This window comes from Leptidea sinapis, chromosome 34, assembly GCF_905404315.1.
Source record: "Leptidea sinapis chromosome 34, ilLepSina1.1, whole genome shotgun sequence".
NCBI classification, from domain to species: Eukaryota; Metazoa; Arthropoda; class Insecta; order Lepidoptera; family Pieridae; genus Leptidea; species Leptidea sinapis.
This window is the reverse complement of record NC_066298.1, coordinates 5,871,456-5,887,211: the sequence shown is the minus strand read 5'-3', so window position 1 is coordinate 5,887,211 and position 15,756 is coordinate 5,871,456. Positions and strand designations below refer to the sequence as shown.

The 15,756-nt window shown below is 38.8% G+C and overlaps 1 protein-coding gene across 1 annotated transcript in view; it reads left to right on the top strand.

The window, feature by feature from the left end:
- Positions 1 to 15,756, top strand: part of LOC126974902 (PHD and RING finger domain-containing protein 1) — a 39,014-nt gene that overhangs the window by 16,169 nt on the left and 7,089 nt on the right. Inside the window, exons 8-11 of the mRNA XM_050822622.1 lie at positions 1,886 to 2,019; positions 6,416 to 6,626; positions 8,508 to 8,853; positions 12,417 to 12,898. Of these exons, the coding sequence (XP_050678579.1) occupies positions 1,886 to 2,019; positions 6,416 to 6,626; positions 8,508 to 8,853; positions 12,417 to 12,898 (1,173 nt within the window). The remainder of the gene's footprint in view (positions 1 to 1,885; positions 2,020 to 6,415; positions 6,627 to 8,507; positions 8,854 to 12,416; positions 12,899 to 15,756) is intronic.

The following is a 15,756-nucleotide window of genomic DNA, read 5'->3' as shown; positions in this document are numbered from 1 at the left end:
AAAGTACTTTAAATGCCCGTCAATTTGTTTTTAGGAAAAAAATGTCTACTGATTTTGCGATATTTGCTTTAAATCGTTTAGCTATTACAAATCTAGAAAAACGTCTGTGTATGCTTGTTTTCTAGATTTATGTAAAGCATATGATAGAGTGGTGTATAGTAGGGTATGGGACAAATTGTATAAAACAGGTGTATCTCATAGTATTGTTCGGGTCTTAAAGTATTGGTATCGGCGTCAAAAGAATATTGTAAAGTGGCAAAAGTCATATTCTGATACATACACATTGAACTGAGGTGTTAGGCAGGGCGGACTGACTTCTCCGATCCTATTCAATCTGTATGTCGACCCGCTGATCGAGGAACTGAATTCAGCCCATGTCGGATGTCATATTGGTGGATCAATAACATATGTTACACGGATGACATGGTGCTCCTTAGCTTTTCGATCATAGCCCAAGGGTCTTAGAGGACTGGTAAATAACTGTCAAACATTTGCTGCCGAACACGGGTTACTGTACAACGAAAAGAAAAGAAATGTATTTCGCTCGGGAAAAAGCCCGGATAACATCCCGCCTTTTTATTTGAACGGAACGAAACTAGCAATTTAATAGAAAAGTTTACATAATATTTAGGTAAAGAGAAAGAAAGACGAAGTTTAGCTGTAAGATCTAATATGATTATAAGAAGATTTAAGCAGTTCAGTAAAAATATCAAAAAGCTCTTTACCTCATATTGTCAGTCTTTTTATTCAAGCAATCTCTGGGTTTATTATAAGCGTAAGGATATGAACATCTTAAAGAGTTCAATTTAACAACGCATTTAGAATGTTAGTGGAGTTGTCGCGTTATCGTAGCGATTCCTTAATGTTCACACTGTATAGGGTAAATGATTTTTATGCATTAAAATCATAACATCAAATTAGAAAAAATATTTTTTTATTAGAGACCGCATTAGTAAAAGTTTTATTATAAATGTAGTGAATAGTTTTGATAATATAACGAATAGACAAGGGCTTAAAAAATTAAATAGTTAAAATAAAGGTTTAACTTGTTGATGATATTATGATTATTAAATTACTTGTACGTAACGCAGCCGCTGCTAATATGCGTTTGTAACACTTCTTACCGTAGGTTTAGCGTAAGGTAAAACTTACTGGGTGGGTGTTTAATGGAATTTTGCTTATAGAATAATAGAACCAAATTAAACTAAATTAACTATAACATTTTATATACTAATATCCGGACAACCGAGCCTTGCTCGGATTTTTAAGAATGTACAAACTTGAATTTAAAAAAAAACTAATAGGACATCTGGATTCGAACCGGGTCTTCTGCTTTCCGGATCACCCAATGTCCGATCTGAGCTATTATAGTCTTGTATATAGTTTCGAAATTTACCTTTGTATTCTTATGTTATTGTATCTGTTTCTCATTAAAACACGGATAAAACTACATTTTTTTAAATTGAAACCTAGCTAGATCGCTTTATCGCCCCCAAAATCCCCTGTATACAAAATGTTATAAAAATCGTTGGAGCCGTTTCCGAGATCCAGATTATATATATATATACAAGAATTGCTCGTTTAAAGATATTATATATAATTTTGATTTAGGTTTAAATAAGGTAGGCATTGCCTATTTGTCTATATTGAAAGCACGACCCCTGACAGTGAGTAAATCGATATCGATATATGCCCGATTACTCGCTAATGACATGGCTCACCCCGTCATTACGACGTTTGATACGATGTTTGCACTGCACAATAATAGTAAAAATGTAACGTTATTGCAGACACAGACATCCATAGAACGAAAAGTAGAAGCTAAGAACCAAAATAAAGTCGTTGTAATAAATAATAATGTTTACGAGTGTTGTGTTGGCGGTAGTTGACTCGCGCCTGCTATCGCCCCGCACACCCCCGCCCGAGCCCCCCGATGACCTGCCGCCGCCCGACGTCCGGCGCCGCCGACGAGACCCCGCCCGCCGCCGCCTGCGAGACGCACCCGCGCCCTCCAAGGAGGTACGTACTGTCTTCAACAAAATAATGGTTAATAGCTTCACCTGTATGTTTGTAACCGACTTGTTTGGGCGCGATTTTGACCCACTTTAAACGGCTAGATTTCGTTCAAACTTTGTAGATTTATCGAGGACCGATGACATTACACTAATTTGACTAAAAAATGAAAAATAAATAATAGTTAAAAAAAACTATATCTTAAAAAGCGTTTTTTTTACAATAAAATATATTTTTTTACACTATTTTCAATTTAAATTTATTTTCTATTTTTTAGTTGAATTTTATATAAAGCGTGCTGTTTAGTTTTTTTTAACTATTATTTTTATTGTATACTTCAAGACAAGTTGTACTGCATATGTCTTGTTGTAATTTAAATTGCGTTGTAATTTAAATTGTGGTTACGACAACAAACGTTCGAAAAGATTCTGTTGGGCGTTAAATCCGTAGCTACCTTCGTACCTTTCTGAACCACAATCTTATCGCAATTTCTCTGGAACATCGGTTTCGACCATGTAAGTTGAACTCATAGCGAAAAAGTGTCATTCTCGTAATAAAAGGTAGGTAGGAAACACACGCTTCTGCCGGCTCAAAAGGCTCCATCGCGGCTAATGTTATGTAAAACGAGTTGCCTCTTTGTAGAAAGTCTAGTTGTTGTATGCTGCCTTAATTTGAATTAGACTCGATGACAACATCATTTTAATTTATAATTAAATCAAAATTAAATCTTTATTCGCGGGGTATATGTTTCGTAAATATGCGGCGAATACAGAAACCGTTTATACGGAATGATAATTATAGGGGATATGTTCTTAGGTGACAAAATGAAATACAAACATATAAAAAAAATCAATTTAATTGAAGCTTTTGACCATACTTATTAATTATTATCTTCAGGCTTAGGCAACGGTTTAAAGAATTTTGTTATTTTTTCTTGCTTGGCAATTTTTAAAATGTCCTTCAATTCAAACTGATATTCAGCACTGGCATTAGCAATGTGCCTCTTAAAAATAAGACTTAGTTCCATAGACGGATCAATTTTCATAAATAAATCACAAAGGTCATTTGCCATTTTTAAGCCTTCACTAGGACTTTACAGAATTAAATGTCACGTCTCCAGTGCTTGTTGAAGCCTCTTCTCTAATGGGCTGTGAATTTCACATTTCCTCGCAAGTCGATTTCAGTCAAATCTTCATCTTGCATTTCAAGCAACTCCTGAATGTCACTTGATTCTATCTGTTCGTACCCATCTCGTCCTTTTCCATTCGCAATTTCGGCTATATTGGAATTCTTTTTATTAATATGCATGTACTATGTACCGATTACATCCGCGAATAAAGAAATCTGTAGCCGCGAATATAGGAATTGGGTCAAAATTTTTTAATACGCGAATAGTGAAAACGCGAATGAGGGAAGCGCGAATAAGGAGCTTCTAATGTACGAGGGGAGGTCAAAAAGTTCGCGGAATGACTGGGAAAAAAGATGAAATGATACATTATGTTATTTTTCCTTTTCAATATATTCCCCCTTAACACGAATACATTTTTGGGATCTGGCATATAACTTATTAATACCGTCGAAAAAATAGGTTTTGTCTTGGGCGTCAAAATACGCCGAAATCGCCGACTTGACTTCATCATCGTCTCTAAATTTTTTTCCACGCAGCTCTTTCTTCATCTTTGGGAATAAATAAAAATCGCTAGGGGCCAGGTCTGGACTGTAGGGTGGATGGCGTAGTTGTTCAAAACCGCATCGATGAATGGCAGCCGTCGCAACATGACTCGTGTGAACGGGCGCGTTGTCGTGCAAAAGGAGTACACCTTTTGTCAGTTTTCCTCTTCTTTTTTCTTTAATAGCTTCTTTTAATCGGTCCAATAGGGAAGCGTAGTACTCTCCCGTTATAGAAACACCACGTTCTTTATAATCGATCAAAAGAATACCTTCAGTATCCCAAAAAATAGTCGCCATGATCTTTCCGGCCGATTGCGACACTTTAAATTTTTTTGGGGGTGGTGTGCCTTTTTTGTGCCACTGCATCGACTCCTGCTTTGACTCAGGCTCATAGTGGTGAACCCAAGTTTCATCACCGGTTACAATTCGGGCCATAATTTCTTCCCTAACTTCTCCACAGCGGTCCAAATACTCGCGGGAACAGTTGACGCGCTCACGTTTTTGCAGCGGCGTGAGCATTCTCGGGACCCACCTTGAACACACTTTACTCATGCCAAGATGTTGATGAAGAATATTTAAAATTGTGGTTTCTGATACTCCAACTGATGCTGCAAGTTGTTTCTTCTTCAACCTTCCGTCTTCCAATACAAGTTTTTCAACTTTTTCAATGATTTCCGGCGTAGTGGCCTCAATGGGCCGTCCAGGTCGAGGATCATCTTCAATTGACTCCCTTCCTTGCTTGAAAAGGCCGTGCCATTTGTAAATCATGGTTTTACCAGGAGCAGAGTCTCCGTAAACAGCTAACATCTCTTGCAAAATAGTTTGAGGCGTTTTTCCTTGTTTGGTGAGGAACTTTACGACGGCGCGATGTTCAATTTTCTCCATAGTGGCTAGTTTGTTCCCGATTTACTTGTTCACTCGTTTGTAACTCGAAAGCTAATGACCCAATTAGGCTAGAAATTGGCATATATAGTAATTATGAGTTACTCAAGTAGCGGCTACCTGGAGGAGCGACCTCACCCCCGCCAACCCCGCCATTCCGCGAACTTTTTGACCGCCCCTCGTATATAAGTACAAATATTCCATAGGAAATGTAAATATGTTTATTTACCACAGGGAGTGACAATAACATAATATCGCAATAACACTTAATAATCGTCGTGAAGCTACATCACTTCGTAAAGGGGCTTTGCCATGGAGAAAAGAACTGAACTCCAATTTTTGTGAAAAAATAACGTTTCAAATGAACCTAGGCTACATATATTTTTTTAGTGCGCTTGTTGGAGGTATGGTCTGAAAAATGTATGTGATGCATAGACAATTCTGAATGAAGTGCAGTTTTAGTTGTTTTCGCATCTAGAAAGTTATAAAGCTCATAAAGTTGACGCTGAGAACCGATAAAGTACGTGGCATTATCAGAATATATGCATGCTACAGGGCCACGTCTTGCAATAAATCTTTTGATAGCATCGATAAAAGTGTCTGCACTAAGATCAGACGCAATTTCTAAATGAATTGCTTTTGTAGCAATGCATACGAAAAGACATATATATCCACTAACCGCCTGACAATTAAGTGCACCATATACACTGTAGTGCTTTGTAAACCGCGATGTCGTATCATGGATACATTTATAGGACCAGCATAATCTAATCCCATACTTGTTAAAGATTTAGCTTCTAATAAGCGCGAAGAAGGAAGACTTGCCATGATCGGCGCTGGTGATTGTGGTGAACATTTAAAACACGTATTACACTCTGGCGAATGAAATTTCCAATCCAACCGATCAAATGACACACTCTGAGCTTGTTGGTCTACTGAAACGTGACATTGGCGAGTTGTGGTGCCCGTTACACAGAAGCCACTAAAAAGAATAGAATAGAACGTTGGCGCAACAAAGAAGTAAATGTGAACCCGTGTGGCAATTTATGCGGTGGTGGTGACCTATTAATCGATTGACGATATTATCTCGACGCGGTAATAACATTGATGGCGATGATGGTGATTTTCATAGGGAACATTAGTGGTTGTTAATCAAACACATAAAAAGCTTTCTGTATAAATGAAGGGGTTGAAAACGGATTGTAGATAGACATTTTTATTACGTAATTGCTTTTATGTCTGGCGAAAAAAATTTTTTTTTTTTGCAAAGTACGGAGCGCAACTAATTTAGTGAGCTGGTGTTTTCATGAATTAATTAAGTTGTAAAAATTTACCTAACGCATCAAATTGGAAAAAATATTGGCATTTACTACCTTAACCTTATTTTTTAAGCACTAATTATGTAATAGTTTAATTTCTCATCATTTTAGGTTTTTTTTTACTATGCTTATTACTTATGTCAAACATACATGTGTATCTTCACAGCTGTATGTTATTTTTTTGTAATAAATAAATAAATCAGTTAAATGAAATCTTCAAATAGTATATCGTAACATCTTTAATAAGTTGGTGTATGTACCGCCACTGTAAGTAACAGGTAAGAGCGAGGTGTGGTGACATTAGTTCTCTTAATGAAATGACAACATGCTGTTTCCACTATTTTTTTCTATTCGCGCGTCGAGAATGGGACAGGAAACCTTCAAATACACCAATCAAAAGTACTGTTTGAGAAGTAAGGAGTGCCCGCTGACGTCACGCAGATGCTAACACGAGGAGGTAACTCTGGTGAGCGCTGCGGCTATTAGTAAAATACTCTGTCAGCCTTAGTTTGATGTGTCGTGGTGTGCAGGTGTTCACGTCCGGAGACAACATTCTGGTGAGCGTCAGCTTCAGCGAACAGGAGCAGGCGGAGCGGACTCGTAAGCGCGGCAAACGGAGACGCCGCGCGCGGGCCGCTGCGGTCGCGGGGGCCGACATAGAGACACACAAGCCGGTCGCCATAATCGACCTCGAGCGTTCGCCCTTCCGCGAGCTGACGCCCTCACCCAAGAACGTCATAGGTAGGTCCGCCCACCGCCTACAATTTATTTATCAACACCCAATGTCCTAATAACAATTACATCATCCAAACGAGTGTTGTAATGAAATTCAATACAACATTAGTCAAAGTCAAAAGAATCTTTATTCACTGTAAAACTTCATAAGTTTTTTAGCGCAAGTCAGGATGAAGTACAAAGTTACAATAGCATTCAAATGAGTACACATAACAATATTCATTAACAAAATTTTGAACATTAATTCCAACTATCTTTATCATTCTAATAATCTTTCACATTAGAATAGGCCTTAGATGTTAATTTATTATTTACGATACATTTAATTTTTTTAATATGTAATGTTTTAATATCATTTGGGTGTTTATTATAAAATATAACATAATCCACTTTAAAATATTTAGCAATTTTACGGGGCTTTGTAGATGGAATTGCGAGTTTGTTTGTTTCGAGTATTGACATTATGTACATCACTATTCTTTTTAAATTGGCTACTTTGTTTATGCGCGTAAAGGAGGTCCTCGCATATATACGGGTAGTGTACATTCATAATATTAATTTCACTAAACTTTTCTCTCAATGATCCTTTTTTCATCGCCCACGTTGAGAACCTATGTCTTAGCGGATGTTTCTGTACTTTATTTATTATGACTTATTGGAGGTTTAAAACGTCGTTGATATATGCTTGTTAAAATATTATTCATAATCGCACATTAGTTCTAAAACACTCATTTATAATGAAATGCTAGATAAAACGTGGTTTAAGCCTATCGGTCGTACGATTAAATTCTGTATTCAGAGTAACCTCCTCTAACTAATATCCCTCTAATACAATGTTATCAAACAGCGTCATCTAAAACTATTTATCGAAATTTTGTCTCTAAGTCACTAAGAAAGACAACTCAAAAGTTCTAAAACATTTGTCAAGAAAATAAATTGTCAAATCTCTAAAAAAAAACAAAAAAAATTCCTCCGGAAATTTCGATTATGTAAGACAAGTTCTGGCCCGGCAAACGTTGTTTCGCAATGTAAATTAGGTACCCTGGGAATAGGTATTTCTATGTCAAATAAATATAAGTTTCGGATAAGTAATCACCAATAAACATAAGCTAAAACCTTCTCCGATACAAGCGATGTATCTTATGGTATAAGTATTATTCCGTTCGGTAGTTTAAGCAGTATAACCGAACAAAAAAACAGATCTCCATTTATTAGTTAGACGAGGGTCACATGGGGCTATTATCGCCGATGTAATCAACGCGTTCATTATGAAGTTCGATTTTAGGTATGGCGGAAACAAATTGGTTTTTATCGATTAAGTTCAGATTCTTCATGGGAGAGTCACAAAAGTCTTAATTGGAATGTGCATGTATTTGCCATATAGCCTGTTTTACCAAAACAGTAAACAATTCCCTTTCCACATTTCTTTAGTTCATATCGTTTATCATATTTAGTGTAGATGTGATGTGATCATCCACAAATAATTCTGGTAGACATACCCTGTTTAACAAACAACCAGAATTATTATTGCGTGATTCCATCAAGAGATGGTCTCGATCGTTTGATAAACATTTTTATTTAATGAAAATACGGGACGAGACGAGCAGGACGTTTAGCTGATGGTAATCGATACGCTCTGCCCATTACAATGCAGTGCCGCTTTCCGATTCTTGAAAAGCCCAAACATTCTGAGCGGCACTACAATTACGCTCGACACCGTGAGACATAAGTAATTGTCAAGGCTCATTTGCTGAGTAATTTCACTAGCTGCGGCGCCATTCAAACCGAAACACAGCAATGTTTACACATTACTGCTGCCATAATGTAGCCGGCATTCGGTGAAAAGGGAGGCTTTCCACTGGTAAAAGGATGAACATGTTGTTGCAGTGCTGAGTGACAGTGACAAGGAGGAGAAGGAACCGGCGGTGGTCGCGCCTGCTGCAGCCCCGGCCGCCGCGCCCGCCCCCGAGCCAGCCGGGCCGAAGACTCCGCCGTCGCCGGCTCCGTCGGGCGCCGGCACGGGCGGGGCCGAGCGGCCGGCCGCGCCCGACGCGGGGCCCGGCGAGGCGGGCGCCGAGGCCGCCGCCCCCGCGGCGTCCCCCGCCGCCTACGACCCGTTCGAGCCGACGCACTCGCCGTCCCCCGCGCGCTCGCCCACGCCCCCGAGTGCGTCGCCCCCGCGGGCCGACTCGCCCGCCGCGCGCTCGCACACCTCGCACTTCGGCAACATCAAGTCAGTACCTACTACCTATACACATTACACACGATTGAGACTTTACATCTTGTGTCTCAAGGTGACGAGCGCAATTGTAGTGCCGCTCAGAATTTTTGGGTTTTTCAAGGATCCTGAGCGGCACCATCAGCTGAACGTTCTGCTCGTCTTGTCCCTTATTTTTATTAAAAAAAAATACGTGCGTATCGCATCATTTTTCATCATGACCGCTTCACGTTCTCATCAAAAGGCGTTCACCCGATGGTAGGTAATACCCCAAATTTAGTTTGCATCTCCTCACTCTGAAAAATAAAGTCTCATTACCTCAATTTCACTAGCTTCGGCGCCATCCAAACCGCAACACGATAATGCTTATGTTTATGGTTTATTAGGTGGCTTTGGTAAAGCCCTGCTTCACTGCGACCAATTTGATCTATTGTGATCTGTTAACTATAGCTCACTGTTATGATTGATACTTATAACATAGTTTGCAGTGAGCTGATATCTCGAGTGGTTGTAGAATTAGAATTCCCAAAGAGATGCAACGTTTACTCATTACCGCAGGCAGAGGCGGCCTTAAGGAGTGGCGACAGGGGCAATCGTCCGGGGCCTCGCTCTTACACGAGCCTCGCGCAACAACCGAAACAAACAAACAAAAATATATATTTTTTAATCAAAATTTCAAAATCGACATGAATGCCATGATATCTTCTGGGACTCTTCTCAGTATGGGGGTACCACAGGGGTCTATTCTTGAACCGTTCCTCTTCCTTATCTATTTTAATGATCTTCCTAATCTTAAAGAGAAAAAACATAAGGTTGTTTGCGGACGACACTTCAGTAATTTTCAAAGTGAAATGAAACCAAGCTCTATTTACGTAATTGCTCTAGATTCCAAATTACAATGGGGCCCCCATTTTGAACAATTGGCGAATAGACATAGTTCTGCAGTATACACGGTTAAAAAGATTAGACAATTAACTGACATAGATACGACGCGGCTAGAATACTTTAGTTATTTCCATAGTATTATGTCCTATGGTATATTGCTATGGGGCAACGCTGCCGATATTAATACTATATTTGTGCTGCAGGAGATGGCTATTCGTGCTATTTATAACCTAGGTCCTAAAGAATCATTGAAAGCATAAATCAAATAAATTAACATATTGACTGTTGCTTCTCAATATATTCTTGATAACGTACTTAATTTATGTTCATGGCCACATAAGTGAATTTGCTAGAAACTGTCATAACCATAATGTTAACACCAGGAACAGACATAAACTTATAATGCCTACTACTCGGCTAATTCGAGTTAGTAAGTCTTTTGTGGGGCTACATATATGATTTTACAACAACATCCCAGAAAATGTTCGAAACAAAAGTATTACGGTATTCAAAAGAATTGTTAAAATACCTTTGTGTGGCAAATGTTACTAACTATAAAACAGATGACTTTCTTAATGCTACCACAGATTGGGAATGGAGCGACCGCCCTCTGGCTATTAAATAATAAGTTTAATTGTACAATATTACTTTGCATAAAAAAATTGCATTTAAATTCAATATTCTGCGTTTTCAACATTGTGAAATTCAAATAGAATGATATATCTGCTGAAAGGAGTGTTTCGAGGCTTAAAATTATTATAACATATTTAAGGAATTCGGTGATTCAAGATTGGCTTTCAGCCCTTGCTATTCTTTCAATCGGAAATGACGTAGCTCATTCATTACGTAGATTATTAAAAGCCGTAAACATCAATTTAATAATTAATTAGATCTGTATTTGTTAATTTTGTAAGTGTAAAGTATTTTAAAAGTCAAATTTTATTTATGACAACTACCTAAACCAAACCTACTTTCGCATTACATACTATTCACGAAAGACAAAGGGCCTCGCAAAGACCTGCCGCCCGGAGCCTCGCAATGGGTAAGGCCGCCTCTGACCGCAGGACCGCATTCAGAGAGAATGTGTAACTGGGTTTCATTTGCACTATTACAGAATCTACACGCTCTGCAATTTTCGAAGCCTAAGATTGAGAGGTGTTTGTTTAACCTGCAGTGCCCCGTTCGTGTCTTGGTTAGAATGCGTAAGTTTTCCCTACTTAGCCCTAGTGCCTCATGCGCAGCCTTCTTCTTGAAGGCATGGATAAGGGTTTTGTTCATTAAACCAGACAGATTTGCCAAATTTGGGGCACTCTCCGAAGATTCCACAGCCAACTTCAGATCCCGACTTCGATCCTTCGGTATACTATTTAAGGCTTTTCCAAGTAATTCGATTGTTTAACCAGTCCTCTCTTGTGGGGAATTCTTAATATTACATTATTATATTTGGGGTGTGAAATTGTACGGAAAAATAAAGACTTTGTTTTTTTTTTTAATTTAACATATTTAATCAAAATGATTACCATTATTATTATACATGCAATACCATCATTTATGCATTTGCGATAGAACTTTGGTGATTTAAATTCAACAAAATATGAAAGCATTTCGTACTGCCTCCTGAGAAGAAAAATTTTTATCACGTAGGAGCAAGGTCTGGCTAATACGGAGGGTGATGAATGGTTTTAAATTGCAGTTCCTGTAGAGTTAAAACAGTTTCTGGTGTTGCATGAGGTTTCGCGTTATCATAGTGAGCAATAATGGTGAAGATTTATGCTATCATTGTCCGGAGTTCGGCACAGTAGACATCTGCCGTTATTGCTTGACCAGATTGGAGAAAGCTTTACTTAGTGAATAACACCATGCTGAGACAACCAAACAGTTACCATTACTATTTTATTGGTAATCTTTGCTCCAAGACACTGTTGTGGCGTTTGACCTGGAGTCAGCCATTGCATTTTTACGATTATCATAAAGAACCTAATTTTCATCGCATGTCACAATTCGATCCAATATTCCTTCATTTCTGTATCGATTTAACAAGGTAACACAAGTTTCAACACGCGTTTCTTCCTGCAGATCAGTCAGACAACGAGGCACCCATTTTTCATATTTTTTTTTATTTATTTGACGCAAATGAGTCAATATTGTTGGTAGCGTAACGTTAGACCATGCTGCTAATTTGTTTGGATCGGATCGGCTTCCGCCATCTCTTTTAATTCATTGTTATTCACCTATGTGGGCAGTCTTCAAATTAAAGTTTCGATCACAAAACATCCAAAATTGCACGGTACGTTCATTAGCAGTCCTCTCTCCAAACGCAACATTAATTACGAGCTGTTTCTGCCGCGTTAGTTCCGCGTTGGAACTCTATTCAAAAACACTCGAATTTACGAAGTATCCGTCTTTCTTGTCTAAGCTGAATAAGAAAACAACTGAAAGTCGAGTTCATCAATGACAAGGGTCCATAGTAGAGGCCAGGTGACGCCTTCTTGTGGTCATAACATCAAGAGAGACACAAATTGAATTTTGTTATCAAACTTAATTTGAGAAGAAGAATGTATAACTGAAATCCCAGAAGTGAGGGTTATCACTTTAAAAAAAAGTGGACTTTTGTATTCCTTACAGTTTCATCATTTAGTAAACAGTGAAGAAGGTAGAGATTGTTTAATATAATGATTGAATGTCGCCCGCAGCGGCGGCGGCGGCGGCGGCGGCGCGGGTGTGGCGGGGTCGCCGGGCGGGTCGCCGCCCACGCTCATGACGCTGGAGGCGGCGCAGCGCACCAACATGTCGGCCGACGACGTGCTGGACCGGCGGCCGCTGGAGCCCGCCGAGAAGGTGCTGGCGCTGCTGCAGTCCACGCGGGACGCGCCGCCCGAGCCGCCGCCGCCCGACGCGCCGCCCGCGCCGCGCATCGTGCTGCCGTCGCCCACGCGCACGCAGCCCAAGCTGTTCCCCGGCAAGCCGTCCCCCATCAAGTCCAACCCCGTCAAGCCGATGCAGACCCTGCAGCCCAAGGCGCCGCTGGAGGCCGCCGCCGGCTCGTCCCCCTACTCGCCGGGCTCGTCCGACTTCGGCGACCTGTTCGAGCCGCCGGGCGCCCGCCGCGACGCCTTCGACGTGGTGCGAGGACGCCGCGCCGCGCGCGTGCCCGTCAGGCTGACCGGCAAGAAGGGTGAGTGACACGTTTATGATTCAACATTCATTTAAGTTAAGATCCGGCAAAATATAGGCCTATAGCTTTTAATTCCCTGCGCTCTGAAATCATGTACACCATAATTAATATATCCATATCTTGCAATAGTCTTTAATAATTGTAGTAATCGTGGCGTGTTTCCTGACTTTCTGAAACATAGTAAAATTACACCAATATTTAAGTCGGGATGCTCTTCTGACCCGAATAACTATCGTCCTGTGTCGGTTTTGCCGACCCTTAGTGAAATTTTTGAAAAAATAATTTTAAGCCAAGTTCTTACTTACTATAACTTTCATAAGTTACTTCATTTGAAACAATTCGGATTTACTAGTCGACGTTAAACAACGAATGCAGGTGTTGAGCTAATTAAGAATATTTTAATGCCTGGGGGGAATCACAGAATGCACTTGGGATCTTCTGTGATTTATCTAAGGCTTTTGATTGTGTTCAACATTCAATGCTGGTCAGGAAGCTATGTCACTATGGCACATAAAAGGAACTGCACTCGATCTTCTAACTTCGTATCTAAACAATAGAATTGCAAGTGTTTTGTTAAACGGAGAGGTGATAAAACCGGTGAAATCTGCTATATTTCTTGGCATTATTCTAGATTCAAAATAACAATGGGGCACCTATATTGAAGGATTGGCGAACAGACTTAGTTCTGCAGTATACGCGGTTAAAAAGATTAGACAATTAACTGTTATAGATACGGCGCAACTAGTATTCTTTAGTTATTTCCGTAGTATTATGTCCTATGATATATTGCAAAAGGGCAACGGTGCCGATATTAATACAATATACTAAAAAATCCTTGAGAGCAAAATTCAAAGAAATTAACATCTTGACTATTGCTTCTCTTGATAATGTTCTATATGTTCATAGCACATTGAGGAATTTGCTAAAAACTGCGACAATTATAATGTTAACACGAGGAACAAACATAAAATTGTTATGCTTACTACTCGGCTAAGTCGAGTTAATAAGTGGGCTATGTTTATCCTTTTACAACAAGACCCCAGAAAATGTTCAAAACAAAAGTATTAAATTTAAAAATATTCAAAAGAATCGTTTCACGGAAAACCAAGAAAATACAATGAAGTCAATTCAAGAAAACATCTCTGAAATGAAAACTCAGTTGAATGATATTAAAGCAGCAACTGACTCCTTAAAAAAGGAACAGATATCAATGAAGAAGCAAATATCTGATCTAGCTAACAAAGCGACTACAACCGATAGTAAAATTCACACAATTGAATCTGATATTATGGGAATGAAAAACAACACGATTGCGAGTACCATCATCTGCAATGAAAACTTTCTTCATGAATTACAGGACCGTTATTCTAGGGAAAAAAATATTATCTTGATGGGTATACCGGAATGTAACTCTACGAACACTAAGGAGGGCCGCTTATATGATATGAAGGAGGTAACCAATATCACAAATAGCCTATTAGAGGACTGCCCAAAACCTATCAGAATATTTCGACTTATAATGATCGATAATGACTTATTATAATATCGAAGTATAATGCAAAAAAAGACCGTAGCATCAAAGTTTGCTTCGAATCTTCCCATACCGCGAAACTGCTACTTCGTAATAAACATAAATTAAGTAAGAACATAAAAATCTACTCAGATCAAAAACCAGCGCAACAAAAATACTTGAATGATTTGAAAACTGAACTAGCGCAGCGTAAAGCTAATGGGGAAAACAACATCACAATAAAGTATGTCAAGGGTTTACCAAAAATTATTGAAATCAATGATTCACAAAACTAAATATGACAACCAAACTCAATACCCGCAATGCAAACGCAAACAGTGAAGACACAATGACATATCAAGTAGTTGACACATACCAAAATGTACTTTCCTGTAAATCAAGTCTTAACTTTTTCTACGCCAACATAAGAAGCATATGTAGTCCAGGTAAATTTGACGAACTCATCTGTATCCTACGTTCATTTAAAAAATGTATACACATAGTCCTACTAACTGAAACCTGGATAAGGTCGTATACACAAATACAACAATTTCGAATTCAAAACTATACTCATTACGATAATATCAGACCAGATATCATCGGAGGCGGTGTATCCATATATGTGCATAACAACTTAAAACACGACATAACTACATCATTATATGTCGGTGGAAATAACTACCTATCCATATATCTCCACAAATATGCACTCACAGTTGGGGTTGTGTATAAGCCTGGACACACAAATTTTAATGACTTTCTTTGTGACTATCAGGAACAACTTCTTAAACAAAAGAGAACTATCATCTTTGGAGACACAAACATCGACTTGTTAAGCTCTGACAGTACAACTAGACGTTACAGTAGCATGCTTATGGAATCCGGCTATAAACTGATTAACAAAATTGATCCAAAATACTGTACACGTGAGACTGAAACCACTAGAAAAATCATAGACCACATTTCTACAAATCTAAAGAAAGACAATTTTCATACAGCTATCATTGAGTCATCCTTATCAGACCATAAGAATATCTATACAGAACTAAAAAGAATACGACCACCAAAGAAACAAATAGTTCAATACGAGTCTATAGATTTTGCGAAATTGTATAAAACGGTTGAATCGACAATTTTAGAAGTCAATACTCCTGATTACACACTATTTGATGAGTACATTAAATAGATGATCTCCGAAAATAAAATATACAAATACAAAACACTTAATCAGCCACAAAATGAATGGATCAACAGACAGATATTAGCAGGAATTAATGAAAGAAATCAATTATGGTGTAGACTAAAACAACACCCTAACAATAGTCAACTAGAAAAAGAATTTAAAACA